Below are 25,792 nucleotides of genomic sequence, written 5' to 3'. Positions count from 1 at the left end.
GTGACAAGGAACAACCAGTCAGAGCTGACCGATGTCTTTCCCTTCTTCCGTAAATATCAGTCTGTGATAATTAAATAACAGTTGATCATGTTAGTGCAGGGCTACCTAGAGCTTTACATCTGTCCCACAGACCTACACCTAACCCTACACACTTATAAACAGCTCCTGGAAGAAGATCAGCTCTGCACTCAGGATTTTAGGTAAATAGGCTATGACGCGGTGCTTGCTGAGCAACCTCAGACGCAACCTGCCATCGCGCTCATGAAAGGGGGCTCAAAAAAAGGCATAAAAGTCATGCCAAGCGTCCAACCTCGCGTTTTCCAGGTGGTTAAAGACGCAGCATGTGTACGGCCCTTTAACATGTGCATCACTTTAATGTTGCAGCTGATAAAGGTGAAGCTTTTAATCGCTTCATGTACTGCTGGGTAATTTAATCTATAATAATACGTTATCAATTCATAGTTGATTATGTTTTGTATTTAGAATTTGCAAAGTAACGACAACTGTCAGATGAATGTTGTGTGGTAAAAGGTATAATATTTCCCTCTGAGATGTGGAGAAGAAGTATAAAGTAGCTTAGTAAATGTCGTTAATTACTTTTTACTACTGAATAACACTTAATACATTAACATGCCACATGTGCATTGAAGGAGTTATTAGTGCCTAAGTTATTGTCCTTTTGGTTATATAGTCTCCGTTGAACTTCCTTGATTTTCAGACAGAAGTCTAATTTTATCTTCAGCTCTAAACTTCAGAAGAAGAACTGTGGATTTAGTTTTTCATGTTTCACAGAGATCACTTCAGACAGGAGGGATGATTACAGACCCCATGTGAGAGCTGTGTTAAGATAAGAGCTGAAAATATCTGAGCGTATCCTTTATTCAGCATCTCCTCTTCATGTCTCTTTTAGTTTCTTCTCTCTCTTGACCCCCTCTCACCCTGTCTTCCTTCCTCTCCTTCTTCTTCTTCTCTTTTTATTTTCAGCCTCTATTCCCCTTTAATTTCACTCCTCGCTCCCCCTTTCAGTCTCCGTCAGTCGGCCGCTTGGTGCCAACTGTGCCTGGGAGTGTTGGCTCAGTCCCAGTGTGTGTGTGTGTGTGTGTGTGTGTGTGTTGGGGGGGTATCGGGGCGAGAGACTAGAGGTCAAAGCAGAGGTGAGGTGAGTGAGTGGGTGGAGTGGAGAGGAAGATTTTGGTGCCAGCTGGCAGCCGATCAAACACCAAACACTCCTCAACCTGTCTGGATATTATTATTATTATTTTTATCATTATCATTATTATTATTATTAGTGTTAATAGCAGTTAGAGTAGTAGTATGTGTTTTTATATGGTGTAACTTTAAGTCTGCTGTTGTTCCAGAACCAACGTCATGTTCGTCTGCCTCTTAGTACTGTCTGACTTCCTGTCTGTGTCACTCAGTCCCACGTCCATTGGTGCCTCCTGAAAATGTAAATCTTTATAAACACAAATATATTGTATCATTTAGGACTTAATTGAGGAAATAACTGTGATTTTGCTGACCTATATTTATATTATCCTTTATAAATTTAACTAAAGGCTCTTATTTGTGGTCTAGATAATTCCACACAAGATGTCTGGACCATCACCACAAAAATTATTCATGTTTTTTTTTAAATGAAGCAGCTGGTTGTTCCTCCAAGATCCTCAAAGAAAAGTCTCAAACTTTCCCAAAATTAAGATATTACATTAGTCGTGCATTTGACATTACTCAGTAATTACTAATAATGATATTAAAATGTTTTATTTATCTATAGCTGAACTGCAACCTTCGAGGCTAAAAATGAAGCCAATCCAGAAATGCCCAAAACTGCAGTTCCTCAAACAGACACTTGAAGCTGAATCCTATCAACCACATATAACAATGGATGTAGCTACTGTGACGTCACCCATTGGTTTGTGGACTGCTGTTTTGAAGCTCCAATTCGTCATTTCAGCCATCACCATCTTTGTTTTTTGGAGCCAGAGGTGACCATAATCAGACAAGAGGGTGGAGCTGTGGAGGAGCGAGGGATGGATCTGACTCAACATCTCACAAACACTCAAGTGGTCCCGCCCTTAAAAATGCATAACTTTGGGCCTTAATAAAAATTTAAACAGATGAGTTACACATAAGTTGAATCGCCGTACAGTTGTAATGAACAGGGTAATTAGCTGTGGAGACCAAATACAGTTTTATACCAGGCTGTAAACATATTTATTTCTGCTGTAGTTGGACATTTTAACATGGAGGGTCTATGGGGAATGACTTGCTCTTGGAGCCAGCCTCAAGTGGCCATTAGAGGAACTGCAGTTTTTGACACATTTTTCAGTGTCAGTAGTTGCTGCTTGGTCAGTCCCCATAAAAACCCATGTTACAGCAGGAAAAAACACGTTTACAGTGTGGTACAATAAACAATATTGGTTTCTAAAGCTAATGTCAACATTCAGGACAACTGTACAGGGGGTGGATTTTCATATAAGCTACCACGGGGACAACACTGGTTAGGTAACTGCACCATGACGTAACCCCATATTTACAAAGTTTTGACGTGGCCTTAGCTGTCCCTATTTCAGTGTGATTACTGAAAGATAACTAATATTTTGGTTGCCTAAGAAAGCTATGTTCAGCATTTGGTTGAACTAAAAGACACTCTAAGCAGTCGAATATTCAGTTTTTCAGTAAGTATATTTTCTTTTAATGGTGTTGCGCCTGGTTAGCAAATATTAGCATTAGCATAACCACAGTTTACTACAGCTGTAAATGCAATATGCTAACTAAGCTAGCAGCTAGCGTTAAGGTTAGCTCCACCCTTGTATTCAAATATGGTCACTTCTGACTCCAAAGATCCAAGGTGGTGATGATCAAAATGTAAGGCTTCAAAGTGGGAGTCCACAAACCAGTAGGTGACATTACAGTGGCTACGTCCATTATTTTATACAGTCTATGTTTAAAACACACACTGTTGTCCAGTCATCATAACAACGGCAAATTGCTGGTTTAATATGACTCTGTTAATCATCTAAGTTAAATTTAAAACCATAACTCTTTAGTTCGGAAAAAAATTAAGTGTTATTAAAGTAGAAAAAGGATTTATAGGTTTTAAGATTTAAAAAAAATGTCTTACTAATTTCCTCAAACAGCTGATCACTGCAGTTATTTTTAAACAATAATGCATTTATTAGGGACTATTTTCACTGGTGGATTGATCCACATTTGTTGCTCTAGTAAGTATTTGTGTCAGCAGGACAGTGTATGTGGGATTGAGTCAAAATAAACTACAGTGTGTGTGTTCACAGTACCAAAGGAACTGGTGTGTAAACTGTAATTTTTCACATTGGGTCGGATACGTCACCTTGTCTTTCTCCACAAAGTCGACGTAGGAAGTCCTCTCGATCTCGACTGGCTGACCCTGTCTGTCGTACAGCGCCAGCACAAAGTGGAAGAAGTTGGACTTCCTCAGGTTGGACGGTGGCTGCTTCTCAAAGTGAGCTCGGGCTAAACCAACACCACTGAAACACACACAGAAACAATATTTCATTATTCTTAAACTTCAGATAATCACACACATAATACACATAAACAACTCCAGGTCGAATCAACATATGCTGATGCTGTATGGGCAGTATCGTTTATGCATCATCTATTCCTTAAAAGGGACCTTTAATGCTCATTTTTAGGTTCATACTTGTTTTTACAGTTTCTACTAGAAAATGTTTACATGCTTTACTGTTTAAAAAGAAATGTTATTTTCCCCATACTGTCTGTGCTAAAACACCTGTATTCACAGTCTTTCAGGAAGGGTTCTTGAAGAGACAGGCACTAAAATGGAGCCTTAGGACAAAGCCACGTCTGCCCTGATTAGTCAGTGTTTATGGGTCTTCTATATCTTATCGTTTTTTTAAATGTCAACCCATCAAAAGCCACATAATTGTTTTAGCTGGATTATTATATTATTCAGCATCTCCTCTTATATAACTGCTGACTTTTGACTTTTTCACAACTTTTTATTTTTTTCCTACAGCAGTATCAAAACTGTAAATGAGTTTTAAGTTACTGTTAATGCAAATGAACTATTTCCTCTGCTGCTGTTTCACATTAAAAGCTCTCCACCAGCAGGTTGCTTTTATTGTGAAGCAGTCACAGGAAACAAGACAGAGAGAGAGACAGCAGTGTGCTGTAGATTCCGAACACATTTATTTGTAAATCAATTGCGAAAGACGACCGAGAGGCCGAGAAAATACGATCTGTCATGACACCAAAAATAATCATGACAGGAACTGAAACATCGTCAGGAAAGATTTTATAACCTGAGAATAAAAAAACACCTGATGGAAAAGATTTATGTGTAAAGTTGAAATAAAACACAGGAGGAGGAGCAGCGAGTGGAAAACTACTCAGGTGATAATAGTGAGTGAAACAGGGAGGTAACTGCACTGAATTGATTTATCGTCTGTGTGTGTGTGTGTGTGTGTCCTCCACTCTGTAAGCGCGACCTTTTACATAAAAGCTAGAAAAACTGTAGAGACAGAGGCCAAAACCCAGGAGAGACGAGACTCTTCCTCCAGTCAGGGGGGAGCAGGAGGAGGAGGAGGAGGGTGGGGAGTGGGGAGGAGGAGGAGGGGGCATTATGTGTCTCCATACATTATATATAAAATGTCTGTGTGGTGCATCGTAACGTCCTTAAAGGGACATTTGGAGGCTGTTTACAACCACAGAGTCCTGAAAAAAGGAAATCTTCATTTGGACAAACAGGTGATTCTTTGACATCAAAACCACCTGAAGTAAAAATGGCCGCACTGAGTTCATAAAAACACGGTGTTTATCATCTGCTACATGAAAGGAGCAGAGGAGGGTGTGGTTTGAAGAAATTAAAGACATTTCCACCATAAACTGACACAAAAAAGGCACAAATTGGTGCATAGAATTCATCAGAATGCAGGAAATTAATTGTCTGACACTTATTGTTCTGTCTTTCTTGCATTTGAGGACAGGTGGACAATAATGACACCTGATGATAATTGAGTAGTCAGTTTCTAAAGGGTCCTGATTGTGTTGTGGAAGTTTCAGTTGGCAAAAGATAAAAGATGGTGGCACTTCACAGAAATAAACAGTACTTGAAGAGTTCTTTATGATGTAGGTTTATTTATATTTAACAAATTTCATTTAAGCTGATCAGATATGACGAGACTGATTTTGACTTGTTGGTTTTATATGTGGAGTAGATGTGTTTGCATGTTTTGTTTTGCTTTGTTGTTAACATCGTGGGTCTTTGTTTTATTGCTGTGTTAAGTGTGTAGAACATATCACTGAGAAATCAAAATAAAATTTCATAAAACCAGAAGGGCACTCGGAGAGCACAGACCTCCACCAAAGCCAAAAGCCCCATTACGCAATGTTACACAATGTTAACAAAAGTAAAAATCATTTGTGTATCCACCCCATGACTTGGATCTCCTCCAAAAATATACACATTCTTCCTCAGCCCGTGCTTCACCCTTGGACCAAAACTCATGGAAAACTGCGCCAATAGTTTTTGCGTAATCCTTCTGACAAACAAACCAACAACCAAACCAAAAACAAATCTCCTTGGCGGAGGTAAAAATCCAGTGTGGGTACCAACATTTAACTTCTGCCACAATGCAGTGGCTGATAAAACACGTACAAGCTCACATTCCTTCTACATGACTCTGTAAAGTATTTACCTGCTGGTGAAACAACACACCTACACCATGCTGCCACAAAGCAGTGCAGTGCCCCAAACACATTCAAGCCTGCACCGACCTCTCCAAATTCAAGTCACTCATCAAAACTCATGTTTTCAAAACGGTTTGAAAAGTGTAAATGATGTTGTGTGTAATTTACTGTATTCTAAGTTGTGTTCATTTTTAACCAATGTTAGGTGTCTGAGTACTATGAAGAGCCCTCTATAAATAAAACGTATGATCATTATCATTGTTATTATTAATTATCATTATTATTATTATTGTGATATAAGTAGTAGTAGTAGTTTGAATGCACAGAGACACAATCACAAACAAGAAAGAGAAATTAGAGAAAGGGATCGTCTGTTCAACTTAAAACTTTTTCATTTTAACATTTGTCTGAAGGTGGAAAGGAGCAGCAAGCGAGCCCGTTTTATGGAAGTTACAGCAGTATTAGTTACATGCTATCTTTTTCTTGCGCTTATTTTGACACATATTGCAAATTCAAACAAAACTCATACTAGGCAACCCACGTATGAGCATGGTCAGAGCAAACATGGGACCCCCTAAATGTATCTGCATTTTGTGAGCAACTATCATCCATGAAATATGACGCTTCCCAACTCACTGCATCTGTTAAAAACTCACATTTCCAACTGTTTGAACATATCACTCCACATAATATAAATAATTTAAACACAAACTGAGACACATGCTCTTGTTTTGAAAGGATAACAGGTGCGTTTTTGTCAATCAAAGAATGGTTCAATAAATTATTTGAAAGCATGTAAATAAAAGTAATAAAGGTTGTTTTTATGTTTGGACATGGACATGAGTTGATAACAGGCTGACTGTGTTTTGTCTGTATATACAGTACAGGCCAAAAGTTTGGACACACCTTCTCATTCAATGCGTTTTCTTTATTTTCATGACTATTTACATTGTAGATTCTCACTGAAGGCATCAAAACTATGAATGAACACGTGGAGTTATGCATTTCTGTCCATATCTGGTGGCTGTAATGCCTGCTAATAACTGACAGTCTAAACTCATTTTCATTTTCACATGCACTAACTTGTTACATGAAGTTTACTCAATTATCATGTGTGATTTGGCAGCAAAACCTGAGCTGTGACAAAGACAAATCACCGATGGGGAAGTTTCATACTCCACAGAAATGAAACACAGCAATAAACTGGACTAAAAGCCAGCTGAGTGATTTTATGTGGAGGCTGATAATATTTTTGAATCATCTGAACTGATCCTGGTTCAGTAGCTACCTCGAGATAAGGCACCAAATAAATACCTTTTATTCAAAATAATTATAAGTTACTTGTGGGGTTCCCCAAGGCTCCATGTTAGGCCCATCATTGTATGTTTTGTACATAAATTATATATCAACAATTAAGCTATATGCAGATGATATACATGTTTTCTGTTCTGATGAATTTGAAGGACACTGTGGGAAAAAATTAAACTTCTGAAGACTACATAATTTTAGTAATCATGTAACAAATCTGCAAAGTCTGCTAAAATATGTTTTTACAGAAACTACATATAAATAATGCCAAATCAAAAATGTCAAGGTAAAATGCCGTATTTTAAGGACATCTTAAATCAGGCACACACCTTCTACCTTTATTTACTGTGTTCAAGCATACAGGAGTTCATAATACTAATTAAATTTCAAAATTAAACAAATCTACTTATCAAGAACCATGAAATCAGATGTTTATTAAAATGGACTTCATTGCCAATTTGATTTAAAAAAGAAAGAAAATATTTTCATCCTTTAATGTGATTATACATGTATTTTTGTTCCTAATGTTAACTCTTTTCATTGATGAGGTCAGATATCATCACACTTTTGATTTAATGTCTTTGTCTCAGAATGTGCTTCAGGATCAGATTTGCAAAACTATAAAAAGGCTCTTAGTTGGTGTGTAAAGAGAAAAACATCAGTGAGTCAATGTCAGCGGCTGATTTTGGGAAAAAGTGAATAAAAATCCTTGTTGATCATGAAATAAAATCGATGTTCCTGCAGGAAGCGACCTCTGCTCTCAGCCCGCAGAACCTAAAAGCATCTAAAGGGGAAACACTCAAAACAACAGCTGAATATTTTTACATCAATCTCATTTCCCTGCTCGTTTTGTTTCCTAAAACGCTTTATGATCAATATGATCGCCCAGGCAATGATAAATATTTATTCATGCTCAGGGTTTGTTTTTGGAAGCTTGCCTGCTCTCTCTCAGTCTCTGTGTTTCCCAGCTCAGGGGTGTATTCCCCAGACGGCAGATTAATACAGCCGTGACCTTTCTGCACCTCCATTACCAATGCTTAATGCCTCATTTGTAGGCCAGTTTGTTGGAAGCTAATTCTTCCGACTCGCAGTGTTTGGCCGGGAGGACGATGGCGTCGAGGGTCTGCAGAGAGACTCAGGAGGAAGAGGAGGAGGAGGATGGCAGCTCAGGTGTGAGTCGGTCAGGTTAGAGTCTGTTTTAAAGTAGGCTCGGTGGGAATAAAGCAGCTGAGTGTCAGAAAACAACAACAGTGTTAAAATAAGAAATAACACCGAGAGGAATCACAGCACGGCAGACGTCAACACTTTCACTTCCAGATATTTTCAATGACTTCTTGTGAGAAAAAAAACATCCACAAGCATCTGTTTTTATCCATGTTGCTATTTTGATACTACCGGTGGTGGAGGAGGAAACATCTTTTTAGTAATGCTGCACTGAAAATACTTGTCACAAGTCCAGCATTGAAAATGTAAAACAACACATCATCTGCAAAATGTACTTAAAATATCAAAAGTTAAAGCACTTATGCAGAAATATTTCCTATGCGAATGGTATAAGATACTGAATATTATACATTATAATTGGACTCTTGTTAAGGTGAAGTAAATCTTAACTATTTTATATTACAGATACATTTACATATACATACATAGTGCTGCAATCACATGACCGATGTGCTAATGAAAGTGAAGTAGGACGTGGTCCCGAGCAGTCTAGTTACGTGGCAGGTTGGGCGATGGATGGATCACAAAACACAGGACTTTCCCTCATGACTTTCACCAGGTATCTCATTTATAAATATTGCGTAGGCACATAACGAGGCCTGAAAGAGGCGTATGCCACTTTCTACAAAACAGCTGTGATCTATAAAATCGGACTTGATGGGAGAAACGTTGACCCGTGCTTACGAACATTTTGGAGATGAGAAATTGGCGACGCAGATGGTGAGGTGGAAGCCTGATTGTAGAGACTGTTGAATATTTTTTGGCACAAACTATTTTGGCTTTTGTCCGTGCGTATATTTTTAGTAGGGATCCTACACATTGTTCTGAACTTTGAGTCATTTTAAGGTACGTCCTCACCATGTTTCTTTTCCTAAACTTAACCACAGTTACATTACTTGCCTTAACCTAACCTCTGTAACGTTAAATTAATTACAGAACAGACATTCTGCACTGCTGTCTTTGCTTTTTTGTTTTTTCTGCTCCAAGAGCAACAGCTGTATTCCATGCTGCTAATACTGCTGCCTGCAGAAACACTTCACCTGATTTCATTCAAGCAATTGTGTATTTTCAGTTTCCACTAATAATCAAACTTATTGTCTGTTTTGTTTTTCTTCATTCATTCATTCATTCATTCATTCATTCTCAACAATGTCTGAAACGACAATAAGTTAGTCACCTCTTGTAGTGATAAACTTCCAGAGACTGATCAGCTGAATGTGCAGCTTCCCTCGGCTTTAAAGTGAGTTTCAGCTCATTGTTTTTCTGTCTGGCTGCAACCTCCCTGTTCTGGTTCACTGTCACTGCTCTCATAGCCTCGTTTTCAGGATAATAGCTGTGAAAAGCCACTGTAAACTACCTGCTCAGCAGCAAATAGCAGACAGACACCGTTAGACACTAGCTGTTGAACATAGTGGAGCATTTAGCAGCTAAAGAGACAGACATTTACCTCAGGAGTTGGTGGAGACCAAAAGCAGAGCTTAAAGAGAATATTGGAGTCAGATCCATCAGGTGGACACAAACACAAAGACTCCTAATAAGTATCAATCAAAGCGATAAGTGGATTTAGCCAACTTGTGACAAACAGTGCAGATGCAAGCATCTCACGCACACTGGAGACATTTCTCTGCCACGGAGAGCTCAAAGAACACCAGATCTGATTCAGAGTTCTGGAACCAGGCTACTGTCTCCACAGTCGCAGCAGCTGTAGACTGAGAAAATGATAACTTAATTCACCGGGTTGACTACCAGAACATTTACTTGTAATGTTACTCTATGCATGAATTGACAACATGAATCCATCAGCACACCTTAAATGTCACATTAAAGGTACAATACTGAAAGAGTTTGGTGGAAACGGAGCTATAGAAAGGCTTCACTCATTTTCACAAAAAGGAATTTAAAAAATGGATAAATTAAATTAGATAGATTGTTTGTAGTAGTTAAGACCTCACAAATTAAAATTTAAGGCTATATCATGACTTTTAAGGGCTTTATTGTTGTAACATTGAATGTAAGACATTTTAAGACTTTTCAAGGACCTGTAGACACCCTGGTACTTCTGCTGCTGTGACACATCAAGTCCCATGTGTGAGATCAATAAAGTTTAACTCATCTTATCTCATCTTATGTTTGTGAACTGTAGTGAAGCGACTTGACTTTGTTGCTTAAAGATTAAGACATTGAATTCTAGAAAATTCTTTACACAAGCAGATTTCTATTGAGTTTGGAATATTCCTGCCTTTAAGAATACAAATTAAAATGTTTAAGCGCTATTAGGACTCACATATACACAGAAATGTAGAGCAGTTGTGGTTAAGTGTGTAAAACTTGCAGAATGGTCCTTTAATATCAGTATTATAGCACCGCATCCCAAACTTCAGCTTCCTGACAAAAGTACCTTTGATTCAGATTTTTCTCATTTGATTTTTGATGGAGACAAAGACCTGATACAAATTTAGGTTTTAACTATAAAACAAACTGACTGCAGTGAATTTGGCACCTGTTTCATCCAGCATCAAAAGCATCACTTCCACCACTAAACCACCCCATTATCCCAATTACACACAATGCTCTGCAGCGGCCATCCAGACAGCCGATCGCCACGGTGACGAAGCCGCCACCGCCACCGCCGCTCATCCTCTCCTCTCCTCTCTGCTCTGCCTCCACTCAGAAAGCTCGTTAGCATTATTATTATTTCAATTATGCTAATTGCGGCTGCATCCACTCGTCGCAGCGCCTCGTATCCGGCTGTTAGCACTTGGCACAAGGTGTAATAAAAACAGTATCGATGGCACACGGCTCGCTCGAACATGCCCGGAGTGTAAATCACACGCCAGCAGCCAGAGGAAAAAAATAAAACACACACACACACTCAGAACAAACACACACACTCAGAACAAACACAGGGCCGCGGCCGGCGATCTGCACGTTTCCACCAGAAAGCCTGAAATTAAAGGTCAGCGGGAGTCGTGTCGAGCACTCTGCAAACAATTACTGAGCAAGACAGCCGGTCCTGTGTGCAGTCAGTTCATATCCATACACACACACACACACACACACACACACTCGCTGAATAAATTCAGCGCCTGAATATTGCAATAAAACCTGTGAGGTTGATCTTTTCTTGTCTCAGATTAAAAAGGAGGATCAGCCAACAGACAGAGATCCAAGCAAACAATGTCTCCTACTGGTTCTACACCTGCGTAATTAAAGTCAAATTGTTTATCCAGATTTTGTTCAAAGCAACATAACTTTATTTTAAACTCAAGTTGAGATCTCAGAGGTTTCAGAGAGATCAAATCTTTCAAGTTGAATGTTGGGATAATGGTTATAAAATGGTGCAGAGGACATGGGGAATGTTTCCGTCTGATGGACTGGTGCAGCCCATAGACTGTAGAAAGAAAGTGGACGTAGCCACTGTGACGTCCTCCATTGGTTTGTAGACTCCTGTTTTGAAGTTTGGCAATTTGGTCGTTGCCATTTTGTTTGTTTTGGAGCCAGAGGTGACCACATTATGACGAGAGGGTGGAGGTGCGGAGAAGGAAGGGGTGGATCTGACGGAGAACCCGAAGACACCGCCACGCCTTAAAGCACACCATGCTTTGTTGTTTATTTTACTCTAAATAGGACCATAATTTACTAAATGAACATCATGCTGTATCGAAGAAGACCAGCAATTTGGATCATCAACTCATTAGGAAAATGTTTCCTGAGGTATTAAATCACGTGAGAAGTATTTCCTCAAAGACTTCTATACAATCAGACTTGGTTTTGCAACCAGTGGAGTCGCCTCATGCTGGCCGTTTTTAGGCACTTCCAAAATGACTTCACTTTTCAGACAAGGCGATAACCCCTTGATTCAGACATTGAACACTGAAACACTGAGTCTGTGGATTGATTATTTCACTCAACATAAACATGAAGCTTCAATGATGGTCAAAATATATGAGATGTTGTTAAAGCCCAGACACATCAAACAGACTTTAAAGAGCTAGTGACAATGAAAGCCCACTGTTGCATCTCTTCACGTCGCCTTGTCTCAGCCAAAAAAGTTGCACAAGAACACACTGCAAAGACTACTGGCAGCATTAATGCGCTAATGCTAGCCAGTTAGCACATTAACAATGTTGAAGGAACAAAGCATATTTACGGTGACAGTGAAACAACACAAACCATCACAAAGAAAATCTTACTTTAAATTACAAGTTTGTCTTGATCTCACGCTCTCTTGACTTAAGCTCTTTGTTTACTTTCCTCACTTCCATTTCTCCTCTCTTGCGCTGAGCTGAACTGCCAATCAGAAGGATTTCATTCACCAATGGGCTCCACTGTCGCTGATTCAACATGCTGAATCAGCCAAAAAAAGGCCAGGGGGGGGCAACAGTGCAGGACAAACCACACTGACTAGGTCAACACATGCTCACCTACAGCCCACCGATGACCAGCAGTCGACCATCGGCTTGGTGTGTCGGGGCTTTTAGGTTTGGTGGAAACATTACAGGCCTAAAACAAATATGATGTGCTTTCTTTGGAGCAGCTCTCTGTTCAGCTTTAGTTTGTTTATCAGTTTAAGAAACAGCAGCAGCATGTGAGCAGCCAGAACTGACCAGAGAACAGTAAACAGATGAGAGCTATAACAACATCCTCTGTAGCACCAACGCTGTCTGAAACAGCAGGATTGTGGGCTGTGGACAAATGTAATGAAGGAGGTAACTCAACTTTACTGATGTAAACACCTGCAAGCCTGTGTTCCTCCATAACTGACCAGACCTGGAAACAATACTGATTTTCCACAGTATAGATACAGCAGTACCAGCTGCACTGTCTGCTTTCAGTTATGGTTAATGTTCACTACAGTCATTCTGCTGCTGTTCTCCGCTACTGGCCAAGACAAGAAAAGTTGTTGTTGTTTACAGTTTCCCTTCAAATATCCAGTAAAACTAAAGAAAAATGATCTCTCATTTCTTTAGTTTGTGAACAAAAACAACAGTAACTCAGAGTGAGATTCAGATTCTGTTACGATATTTATAGTTAAACTAAATAAAATCTAACACAAATTACACATTTAAACAAATGTCCCCTGGGATCTATATATACAAATCAACAGGTGATTTCCTTCTTTTAGTAAAATCCTAAATGATTTTTTTTTTTCCACCTGGACCGTTATGCTCTGCCATTTCTCAAAACATATTCAAAACTATTTCCAATACCACTGGAAAAAAGTCAACAGTGAGGGTATAAAATTTGAGATTTCTATTAAAAGATAAATGTGGGCTATAAGATGATGATGACATCTTTTCTTCTCTTGGTTAGAGGTAGAGAACAGCAGAATAACTGTTGTATACATTAACAATAATTAAAACACGTTTTCATTAATAAAAACAATATTCTTCTTGCAGTCGTGCACAAGTTAAAAACCATCTGAGACTGTCACACACTAAAAAGGCAATAAAGTGCAAGTAAAAAACAAAACTGTGCTACAGAAGCTTATACGCTGTCAGAGCAAATGAGATGAGTGACAAGAAGACAGCAAGGAGTGAGTGAGAGGAGGCAGGGCTATGGGGGAACTGCAGCAATGTGTGTGTTTGTGTGTGTCTACTCGCTGTCAGAGAGAAGCAAGGACAAAGAAGTCGTATCTATACAGCAGAAAATGAGTATTAAAATCAACTGAATATTCAGAATCAACATGTACAAATAAATCATTTGTAACAAAGCCAGAAATTCCAGTATCGTGACGACACTACTTGGACTCAAGTCAGATGTCAGTCAGCAAAATGAGGACTTGAGACTTCCTAAATACTGGACAGGTTTTGACAAAATCCTGAATGAGGGAAAAATAAGTAAAACAGTGAACCTGCCCCAGGCCCTGTCTCTGTTGCACTAAAATCACTCTGACAGAACAGAAACTGAACATGGCACTTCATAAAGGTGTTGGATTTACAAAAGACGGATTAGAACGGTCCATATCTGAGCAGCAGAGGTGGAAATATCCTGACGTGTAGTCCGAAAACACTATATCCTACACTTCCCATCATGCACCTGGATAGTGTCTTTCATTAGAGCCCCCTGTCTGTAAACAACACATCTTTCAAACTCCACAGACTGTGTGTTAAACATTTGTAGTCATTTGTAGGCAGTTTTCCACAAAGTGACTTAAAAACAGCTTTTACAGTTCATATTGCTGCGAGAACGTCACATATTAATTTGAGAAATGCAGTTATTTAAGGGCAGAACCTTCACATGTGCACACATATTTATTTTTGAAGGAACAAAATTAAATATATAGAGGTAAAAGTTAAGAATTTGTGGAAACAAATCACAGATTTATGGTCACAGACACTTGCTGGGATCCTTGTTAACCTCCCCAGAGATTCATCTTATGTCAAATTAAATACTCTGTCCTTCATCTGTTGATTCGACGTGTAATTACACTCTAACTGACGCAGCTGATAACCAGCTTTGGTTCTTTGGTTTTCGGTGAGGCCAGAAAGTCCAAGTCTCTGGACGACATCCTAAACATACAGGCTACTCCAGCAGCTTTCAAATAAAACTGTGTGTTAAAAATTGGCCGCAAGTCGAACTCTGTTAATCCAACGTGAACGTAAACGTCTTTAAATGAAAGACGACAGTTTTAATTTTGACCTTAAATTCTCTGATTCATGTTAAAACTATCAGAAAGAAAACACTGAAAAATATCCAGATATTTTCAAACCGACTGCTGGACGCTCACTTACATACCTCTCTCTCACACACACACACACACACACACACACACACACACACACACACACCATGGCATTAATCAAACAGGAGATGGAGTGTGACCACTGTTTGAGTCTTTAACCAGCGTGGCCTGCCGCCTTTCACACACACACACACACACACACACACACACACACCAGCCTAATGAGCCATACAGCATACACACACACACACACACACACACTTACACACACTCACACTCTGGCTGGCTGCCAGGATGTTAATCAAATAAACAGTAGATATTTAAATCTGATTCAATGGGAAACAAACTCTGAGCAAACACACCCTGACAGGAACACACACACACTCCAGGTTGTAGCTTGACTCTCACACTGAGCGAATGCATCTCTCATGTGACACAGTTTGAATTTTTCATGGCCAATATCAAACAATATATCAGCAACAATCTATGTCTCCTCTATCTTGGCTCTGTCATAAAACTACAGCCAATGACAGTCGAGCAGGTTTAACCACATCTTCCCTGTTGGTGGAGGCTGGCCAAAATTCATTTTCACTACAGTTGAACTTCATGAGATGCGAAGATGTGCAAAGATGCTAATTTGCTTTGCCGTCGGAAGCGAATGTATTATTTACCCATTCGCGCACATTACGGAAATTAACAGGAGGTGAATATTTGCCAGAGGTAAAGTCTCACGTGTGACCGAGCCCTTAATGTAAAAACTAATCTGAGCAGAATTCAAACCAGACTGACTGGATGCTAACAGATGCTAACTGAAACCAAGCTAACTCCAACAAACATGGCCGCCATTTGTGAAAACTTTGAAAACACTGCTGAGCGCTACCAACAAGTTAACGTTAGTCTCTTTTAACCATGACCACCATCTTACTTTAAGCTCTTATACAAAGAAGTTTCGTTTGTATGCTGCTCATGTGGCGACCTGTGGCCTGCAGACGCAAACAAATGATTGTTTTCTGTTAGTTTTATGTGTATAACAGAATTGTGTATTTTCTGTTTGGAGGCTCGCTGGCTTCAACTGAGGAACAAATAAAGTGAATATAATTGAATTTATTTAAAGTCTATGTAAAATCAAAATGTTTTTTTTTTTTTTTGCTAAGAAATCAAACCATCTTATTACAAATATACATTCACAAAATTCCTGTTTACATTACAGTTTACTCATTTTGCAATTACTGTACTGCTGTCTACCACACATATATATTATTTTATTTTTTAATTGTTGTAAATTTTATCCCTATATTTTAACTTCTTGGATTTTAATTTGCATGATTTGCATGATTTTCTTTTTATACATATTTAATGATCACTGGGTTTTTTAAAGATTATCTTTTGGGGCTTTTTTAGATAAGACAGTCTCAGTGTGAAGGGGGAGATGAGATGCAGTAAAGGGCCACAGGCTGGAGTCAAGCCTGCGGCCACTGCGGCAGAGACTAGTTCATATATGGGACGCGTGCTCTGCCCACTGAGCCACTGAGCGCTCCAGCTTCTCTGTAATTGTTCCACATGCGACAATAAATAACTTGAAACTAAATGTACTTGTTGAAAAAGAGGAGGGGAAATGGTTTAAAACGTGGCTGCTATATCCACAAGTATGTGTAGTCCCTGTCCAAATGTTTGTAGCTTGTATTTCCTTACACACAAAGTCATCTTAACTCATACAGCCCAATATCACAAATCACAGGTTTGCCTACAGGTTAATTTATAATCTGCACAGCACACAACGCCCTCTGTCCTCTGACCCTTAATTCAGATAAGGAAAACTTCCCAAGAATCATTTCATAAAATTACAGTACGAACAGTCTGGATGACAAACTTACAGGTAGTTTATCCATGTATTAAGAATATGGACAAACATTATTAATAGAAGTGGAAGATATAAAAATAATCATGTGAATGGTTTCAGACACACATGTCACATGACCCACTTTTTTAACTTTCTGACATCACATGACTTTTTGTTTTTTGCTCTGAGTGTTGACGTTAGATGTTAATGTGTCCTGCTGATCGTCCAGTATGAACGTAATTAGTACTGAACACACACATACACACACACACACACACCTACCTCACTAATTGCTATGGAAGTTGAGTTTGGACGGTTAAAATATGCACATATTGTTCATGTACAGTGTGTGTGTGTGTGTGTGTGTGTGTGTTGATTTATGCAGGGCTGCACAATTACACATGAATACATTTACCCAATCAGGCCTGTGTGTTCTCCTTCACACACACACACACACACACACACACACACTGGGCCTGCTGTCTTCCCACCATGCTTCAGCCTCAACTCATTAGTTCATATTACACGGTTAATAAGAGCTAACCAAACAGGTGTGTATGTGTGTGTGTGTGTGTGTGTGTGTGTGTTGTTATGTCACTGGATGAAACTGTTAACCGCCCACATCACCCATCCTCTTCCTCCTTTGTTCCTGATTTCATTGATTAATCAAAACACTGATCAAGTTCATCAGTTTAACTTAAATTTCTCCTCCGTCTTCAGACTCCACATCAAATCTACTCCACTCAAACAACAGCCAAACTCACTAATCAATAATTAAACACCAATCAATGAATATCAAGCAATACAGGGCTCAGTTTATCAATGATCGTCTCAGTGTGATCACACAATGAAGACATGACGTGAAAATTCTGCATTCTGAATTATTCGTTAATTAACAACCAAACTCCAGTGGAAAAATGACCAATTTAACATTTCGTGTTTCCTTTACTTCTAAGAAATTCTTGTCTTTCTAAGGTTTGACTTCTTTGTCATCAAATAGAGTAAAAGGCATCTGAGGGTAACTAAAAGTAATCAGGTTACATGACTAAATCTGATTTATGTTTTCATTCATATGTCTAAGGCGCTTTGCTGCAGAAACAAACTGACGCTTGTTTCCTATGTTGATTTGAGGATGCTGTCTCCATCCACAAGTGCATTGTGGGAGGTCCGGGCGGGGGCCCACTGTGGGTTCGATGGCGGTGGCGGTGCCGTCGGGGAGGAAACGCCCGCTGACTGATTTCCATTTGTGCACCTTAATAGCGTGTGTCATTCCTAATTAGGGCAACTGGCTCGGGGAAACGGTGGCTCGATGCTGAAATGGCTGCTCCTGTCATGCTGCAATTACCAACAAATTAGTCTTTAGACTGAGGGCTTCTGCACGCGCTCACACACTCCTGACCGACTGTGTGTGTGTGTGTGTGTGCTAATTAGTACGTTCTGTGAGGTGTTCAATGTGTGAAGATACATTGTAAAAGCAGGTTTCGTGGACGTCAAACTCCGACCTGCAGCTGTTTGTTCTGCAGCTTCACCAGTGATGGCACTAACACACACATCGATACTAATAATACTAAAACTCAAAGCTGCTCCGTCAAACAATCAAATCATTAACGTTTACAGTCCAGTAACATGTTGTAGCATTAAACTCACACAGCGAGTCATCTGAAGGGAGTAAAACTGAGCATCTGTTCGCCTGATATCATCAAACTCCGGTCCGTGTGGTGCGTTCAGGCTTCAGTAAATCTGAGGGTTTCTTTGATAAAGCAGCGTAATCTGATTACTTTCAAGTCCTCTGATTTTTGTTTGCTGTGCTTGACGTATTAGGACAATTGATTTGCTGATGTAACCCTAAAATGTCTTAATAAAGATATAAAAATGCTGATTTTTTTCAGTGGACTTTGATGAAAGAGGCTGTAAAAGAAGTTATCGGGTTCTTTTAAACATTTTATTTTCTTCATTGATCATCAAACTCTGTCTGTTCGGCCAAGATATTAAAAACAAATGACAAAAGAAAAATAGATGGGGTTTTTTTTTTAAGTTTTTGTCATTAGACTTATTTCATCTTTCAGAGTCTTTATTTATTCACTTATTCATAACACCCTGGTCACTGTGGTGCATTCAGGGTTCAGCAAATCTGACTTTCCTTCTCAAGAAATGTAACCTGCTTCCTTCCAGTTAATCTTTGATGAATTTGTTCTTCGACATATTAAAACAAACTGAGTAAAAAAGAAGAGTAAAAACAAAATGTCCTCATAAAGCTGTAAAAACGTTGATTAGAACAGTTTGTCATCAGATTCTTTTGAACGTTTTCTTCATTTACTTATTCATTTATTCTGTTCACTGTGGTGCATTCAGGGTTCAGAATATCTGTGTTTTTCTGCTCCAGTGATGTAATCTGACTCTTCTCTGATCTGTTTGCTCTACTGGCATATTAATACAACTGACAAAAGAAGAAAAGTAGACGTAAGTCTTATACAAAATGTAAAAAGGCTGAGTTTTCGATTGGCATTTGGTGAATAAAGGTTTAACAAACTGAAACTAATAATATTTTTAGTAGTTTCTGCCATCAGATTTCCCTCAACACTCCTCAAAGTCTATATTTCTACATTTATCCATAACACCCTGGTTACTGTGATGCATTCGGAATTCAGTGAATAAAGCTGCTGCAGAGTGGTGGTGCATTCATGGCTCTGTAAATCTGGGTTTTCTTGGTCAAGGCGCTGTTTCCAAATGTTTTCTTGGTTGGAAATTATTTCTCTTTGGTGCCACAGTCTCTTCAATGTCAAGAAGAATTTTTGAGGTTTTTCTGTGATGGTTTGATATTTTACTTCTCAGGACGGACGGAGAGACGAACTAATGCAGCTGCATGTTTTCTCTACTCAGCTGTTTCCTCCCAAACACATCTCTCACACACACATACACACACACACACACACACACACAGGCCCTGGCCGAGCCCATTAGCCTGGTCACCTGCTCCTCTCAGACGCAGCTCGAGGTTAATTGTTTGCAGCTTTTTTTTTGCGTGGCTGCTTCTGATTAGCCGAGCGGCGGCGTGCAGAGGCTGACACTCTACAGAGGCCACGAGGAGACAAAAGAGCCGGGCTCGAGTGTCGACGGTTTATTTACATGAGTCAACTTCACTTCCATTGTGGCGGCAACGACGATGAGGACGACGTGTCGGGGAGGATTTACAGTAACGAGGCTGACGCGGCATCTGCTGGCTGTTTAATTATCTAACACGTTCTTAAGGCGGCGTTCAGGAGAGTTTAATTGTGTGTACGTGAAGAGGAGGAGGAGGAGGAAGGGGGGAGGGTGTTGACAAATGCAAATGCAGGAGGAAGTGCATTTGTTCTCACCCGGGTGGGAGAATAAAGATGTTTAAAATGAGGCGTAGGAAAAAAACAGGTAGTGTGTGGTCGAGGCCTCAGCTGACCTCCTCCATCATTCCTCGGCCGCCGTCATGAGTTACGGCTCTCTGATAAAAAGTCTCTCAGCGCTCAGATCCATCACTGCCAGACTCTACAGACTCCACGTACAAATTCCTGATCCCCCTAACCACCCGCTCTTCAGCTGGCCCCCGGGGAGCGCCGAGTGGAACGCCAAACGCCCCCGATGATTGAGCCGGTGACGAATGACGCCGCCTACGAAGTGGGGAATCCCCTCGTCGACGATTATTCAACTCATCCAAACACTATCTGAACTGCCCCACCTCCCCCCACTGAGCCTGGGAACCTGTAGTTTATAACCCTCCCTACACCTCCACCTCCTCCACCACCCACCCTTTAACCCCAGCGGACAAAGACGGGGAGTGGAGGGCAGGATCGCTCACTTTGCACACTCTTTTTTCTTCTTCCCTTTTTTTCTTATTTCTACAGCGGTGTCAGGGAGGGTCGAGGGAAATCTGTTCACCTGAAGCTTCAACACACACACATACACACACACACACACACACACACACACACACACACACACACACACACCTGCCAACACAGCAAGAAAAACCTCCATCATTACACATCATCTTTGCCTCTGATTGACTCCTGAAAGTCTATTTTCCTTAAAACAAATTAAAAAATCTACAAGCGAGAGTTAAATCATCACAAATCAATCAGAAATGAACTTCAGTGTCATTAAAGAAGAAATATTAAGGCTTCAGATCTGCATGAGCATCAAACAAGCGACGTTTCGTCCTGAAAACTCCTTGACAATCACTGCTTTATACTCTAACACACAGTTTTATTGAAATCACTACAAAATATTTAAATGATACAACACATCAAACTTTGTTATGGACGTAATGATGAGGTCTTGGATTTATTTTCATCGATGTCACTTGTGTTTTCTCAACATTTAACAAGGCGGACGGCAAATATTAGAAAGTAGAAACCACAGAATTTAATCATAAGAAGACACAAAGGCGGCTTTAAGACGATGACCTGAAGGTTAAATGCTGATATTATTTGCTTTATAAAATGATGAAAGCGTCAGGACTCAGTTACAAACATAATAATTTGATAAAAAGAAGTTTTGGTGTCAAGAACAAAACAAAAAGCTGCTTTTTTTACGAGGTCTTTATCTCAACAAGTAGTAGAAGAAAGAAGAAGAACAGCAGATTAATAATCTGACTGATACTAAGAGAGTTTATCTTAGAGATCGTATTGTTTTACAACGTGGGATTTATACTTGCGCACATCTCTACACATGATGGTTTGGGTTTGGGAGCTCAACAAGGGGTCTCACTTTGACGACCAGGGCAGGAAATCATCACATTTGAATCTCTAATCTTAAGAACACACACAGAAAGGTGCAGACAGGTGTGAGCTTCATCAAAAACACTGCATATGAAGAAAGTCAAACACCACCCTGATGAAGGAAAGGTGAGAACTGAGGTGCGACACATTGGACGTGTTTTATTTGCCTGAATTTGACAATTTCAGTTGCACCAAATCGAGTTTTTATCAAGTTTAATTTTTGTGAAACATCGTACAGCTCACAACTGCTCACAGCTCATACGAAGACCTGTAATTTGTGACGAGAGGTCAGGAGCTACATACTTACTTATGTCTCTTATTTCTTATATGTTCATATATTGTGTTACATTGCAGCATAATCTAATTATTTTTTGCATACTTCTTATTTCTATTTCTGTTTTCTTGTCATTTCTCTATGCCAATATACAGTATAAGAGAAATTGTCACATGTCCCAGTTTCCACCTGGGGATCAATAAAGTATTTCTGATTTCTAAAAAGGCCGAGATGAGTCTGTTTTTATAACAGGTTTCACATATTTTCATTCACAAAAGCATCCTGGTGGATTAGGATTTCAAAAGTCTGCCCTGTCTGAGTCAGACATGAGTTTATTGCTCATGTCTTTCTTTCCACGTTTACTCTCTACAGTCCACTTTCTAATAACAGCACAAACTGCTGCAAAAAACATAACCCAACATTATCTGCAAGTTTGTGAATGAACACAAACTCCAACCTCAGCACTCTCAATGTACTGTTAGACACACACACTCACACTTACAAATATAACAAATATAATCTGTGAAACACACACACACACACACACACACACACACACACACACACACACAGGTGTTTTAAAGCAACACTAACAGGCTTAAAATCACAACAGCAAAGCTGAGCGCAGCGCTGACCTCTGACCTCTGACACACCTTCACAAGAACAGCAAAAAAAAAAGTCACAGGTGGATTGAAACAAACAGATTTTCTGGACATGTTTCAGTTTTCTCATGAGAACCATCGACACTTTGCAGGTGAAATTAATCTTTAACACATGAGAAAAGTTTGAAACATGAACTCATGTTCACACATGGAGATTTTTTCTTTTTAATGGATCACGTATGGCGTCCAGGTGACCGAGGGCTACGGCTGTCACGATAACTATATTTGCCCGAGAAATAATGGCGCTAAACAATATTAATGTCATTTTATGACCATTTTAAGCCACTGAAATAATGATATAATAGCATAATGATGCAGCTACACTCTTTCAAAGAGCAATTAACTTCTAATTCTTAAGAATACTCCAATATTGGAAATGGAAAAACATCTTTTCACCTCGAGGTCATCGTCACTTCACCTGGTTCATTCTCACTGTGCGTGTGTGTGTGTGTGTGTGTGTGTGCTTGTATTCCTATCTTGGTGTGTGTGTGTGTGTGTGTGAGAGAGAGAGAGAGAGAGGGATAGTGCCACTAAATGCAGTCCAGAGGACAGAAGCAGCACAACCAGAGCTGGGGTTTTTTGTCTTTCAGATTAGACGCTGTAAAAAATGCTCAGTCTTACAATGGTCGGGGGAAACGTTGTTGTTTATTCTGACATCATGTTGATTAAAATGTTGGTGATGTTCTCATGCAAACAACCATGTATATAAACACACTGTCCGACGTGAGGAGATGACCCTGATAATTTCTGCTGACCTTGATAAGCTGATAACATAATTACCGTGACAGGCCTAATGAGGCGTTCATGGAGCTAACCGTGTCACTGTATTGTCCCGGGTTCAAGTCTGACAGGGACCTAATCTCTCAGGTCCTTTCTGATAAACTGACACACACTAAATATCTAATAGAATCATCTTGATGTGAAAATTTGTTTTGTAATTTGTTTTTCTTGATAGAAATCACCAACAAGTTCATTAATTACTTTAAACATGAGTTGACGTGTTGTTTTACCGTCTTCTCGTTAACCTGTTAACATTTCTAACATTGTGTATGTTTGATTTTTACACACACTGCAGCTGCTGCACAACAGTTTCCCTCGGGATAAAAAGTTTTATCTTATCTTGAAATAGTAGAGTTTTATTTCTTCACTGGACGTTTTTTGGTTTTGGTCCTGTTTGTCTCAAACTTTGTGTCTCCACCTGTGCGGAGGTGACCTGTCGTCTAATCTTTGTGATTTTAAGCTAATAACTTCCTGATCTAGGTCTGCAGAGACACAAACGCTAACTTGATTCACTTAATTTGGAAAATATCTTGAATGTGAGAGTGTGAATAAAATAAAACACCAAACCTCACATATGAAAGCAGGGAAATACAAATGTGGGTTTACACTTGTGACTTTTTTTGTACAACAAAACCAAAAAAAAGAGAAAACATGAATCGTTGTGTGAAAGACGACACCGACAGCGATTCAGCGCCATCACAGCCAGATTTCACCGCACGGGGATTCAAACCAGCGTCTTCCTGCGACGCCCAGCACAAAGTTAAACACAAACACTCAGTTATCTTTCAGGTCCGCAGATAAATAATCCACACAGATCTAGAAAAAACAACACGTGAACAGATCAAACTGACGACTCCAGCAGACACAAACATGCTCATCGTCTCTTCATCTCCACATTCTGATCATAAACTCCTAAATAAGTGATTTTTAATTCCGCATCTTCCCTTAAAAACACAATTAAGAGCTGAATCTCTTTAATAAACCTGAACTTCCATCATGTTGAATATCTGACTCATTAACGTCAGATCAGACTGACGAGCTTCAGACTTCACTTTCATCTGCTCAGGGTCAAAGTTACTGATTCACAATTTATTCAAATGTGGGATTATGTTCTGCTGTTTCTAAATGTACAGCAGAGTGAGGTGAGGCGCTGCTCTGACACACCGACACACTCTGACGATGACTTCGTCAAAAACATCACCCAGTTTGGACATTTTGCTACTTCAACGCCTCCATTTGCATCTTACAAACATTTTTTTACTACATTTACGTCCTAAATATTTGTAATTTTTTTAATGTTGTTACTTTACCATGAGTTTAGATTATTAGTGTCCTTTAGTTTTGCACTTTCAGCATCTTTTCTGGAGTTATTACGTGCTTGACGTGCTGTTACAATTAAAGATGACGATCCAAAGAGAAATCTCTTGATTTCTACAGACTTCTCTGAAGCATCAGTTAAAGGATTCAAACAAACAGTCTGGATTGATTTTTACTGCTGAGCAGAAACTTCATATAAATATACAAGACATTTCAGATGTTATCCTATATGACATTATGGACCATTTGTGCTGGAACTGCAGACCTAAAGTGGGAACTTTGCTTCACTGTAAATGGAAATATACATTAGTGAGACCACTGTGGGTCCAGAGTGTGGTTCAGCATTTCCTTTGTCTCCTGACATAATGTTTATTTCTTAGAGAAAAGATCTCAAATACTAAATACTGCAGGTCAAAATGACTTTGAGTTTTTTTAGTTGGTATGATTGGACCTTCAGGAATAATTCAAAGACAATAGAGAACAGCTAAAGCTCCTGATTTCAAAGATTATGTATATGCAGTCCTGTTTCCCACATTTGCATTTCTATTTGCTCTTTATTTTTATGTATTTCTTCATCTATAATACACACACTGTCTGTCAGTAACGTCCACTCTCGTGACCCCGAAATGAAGCAAAGACGTGCTTGTTGCAATCTTCAAAGCCTTTCCTTCAAAATCTAAAAAGTTAAAAGTCAAAATAAATATCAGCATTCAGTTAAATAGATTAATACGAATTTAAAGAGGAGTTTAAGATCAGAAGTGAAGCTCCACCTGCTCGTCTGCTCTTTGTCTTTAAAGCAAAGCTCTCATTCCAACACATTTAATTCAACCTGATGATTCAACGATCAATAACAGGACTGAAGATTATCTGATTGATTCAATAACAAACTGCTGCTGTTTTTTAAACCTGTTGTTTTATGGACTCAGAATAAAGAGACAAAGTGTTGTGAATGCAGCCTGTCAGCTCTTTATGTTTCCATACAACAGATGTCACAGTCTGTATCTTACCTATTAGACTTAATATTCACATTAAAACATACTTTATTCACTTCATACTGTCATTTTCTTTCTTCTTATTGTACATGTGACACCTACTGTGTGTCCGTCAGTGCTAGAGGAGCGACCCCTCGTCTGTTTCTACCTTTTCCCGCCATTAAAAGTTTTTTTTAATCCCAGAGTTTTCCCTTCATTCAAACACAGAGGGCGTCTAATCTTGAGTAGATCCTAAAGCCCTCTAAGGCAAATTTGTGGTGTTTGA

The 25,792-nt window shown here is 39.3% G+C and overlaps 1 protein-coding gene across 3 annotated transcripts in view; it reads right to left on the bottom strand.

Annotated features, from left to right (window-relative positions):
- The window catches only part of LOC125894807 (transcription factor COE3-like), a 201,598-nt gene that overhangs the window by 171,577 nt on the left and 4,229 nt on the right, over positions 1 to 25,792 (bottom strand). For all 3 annotated transcript variants that reach the window (XM_049586438.1, XM_049586440.1, XM_049586439.1), the window contains exon 2: positions 3,353 to 3,509. In XM_049586438.1, the coding sequence (XP_049442395.1) occupies positions 3,353 to 3,509 (157 nt within the window). The remainder of the gene's footprint in view (positions 1 to 3,352; positions 3,510 to 25,792) is intronic.

The sequence above is a fragment of the Epinephelus fuscoguttatus genome, linkage group LG9 (genome assembly GCF_011397635.1).
Source record: "Epinephelus fuscoguttatus linkage group LG9, E.fuscoguttatus.final_Chr_v1".
Lineage (NCBI taxonomy): Eukaryota > Metazoa > Chordata > Actinopteri > Perciformes > Serranidae > Epinephelus > Epinephelus fuscoguttatus.
This window is presented reverse-complemented; position numbering and strand designations above follow the sequence as displayed.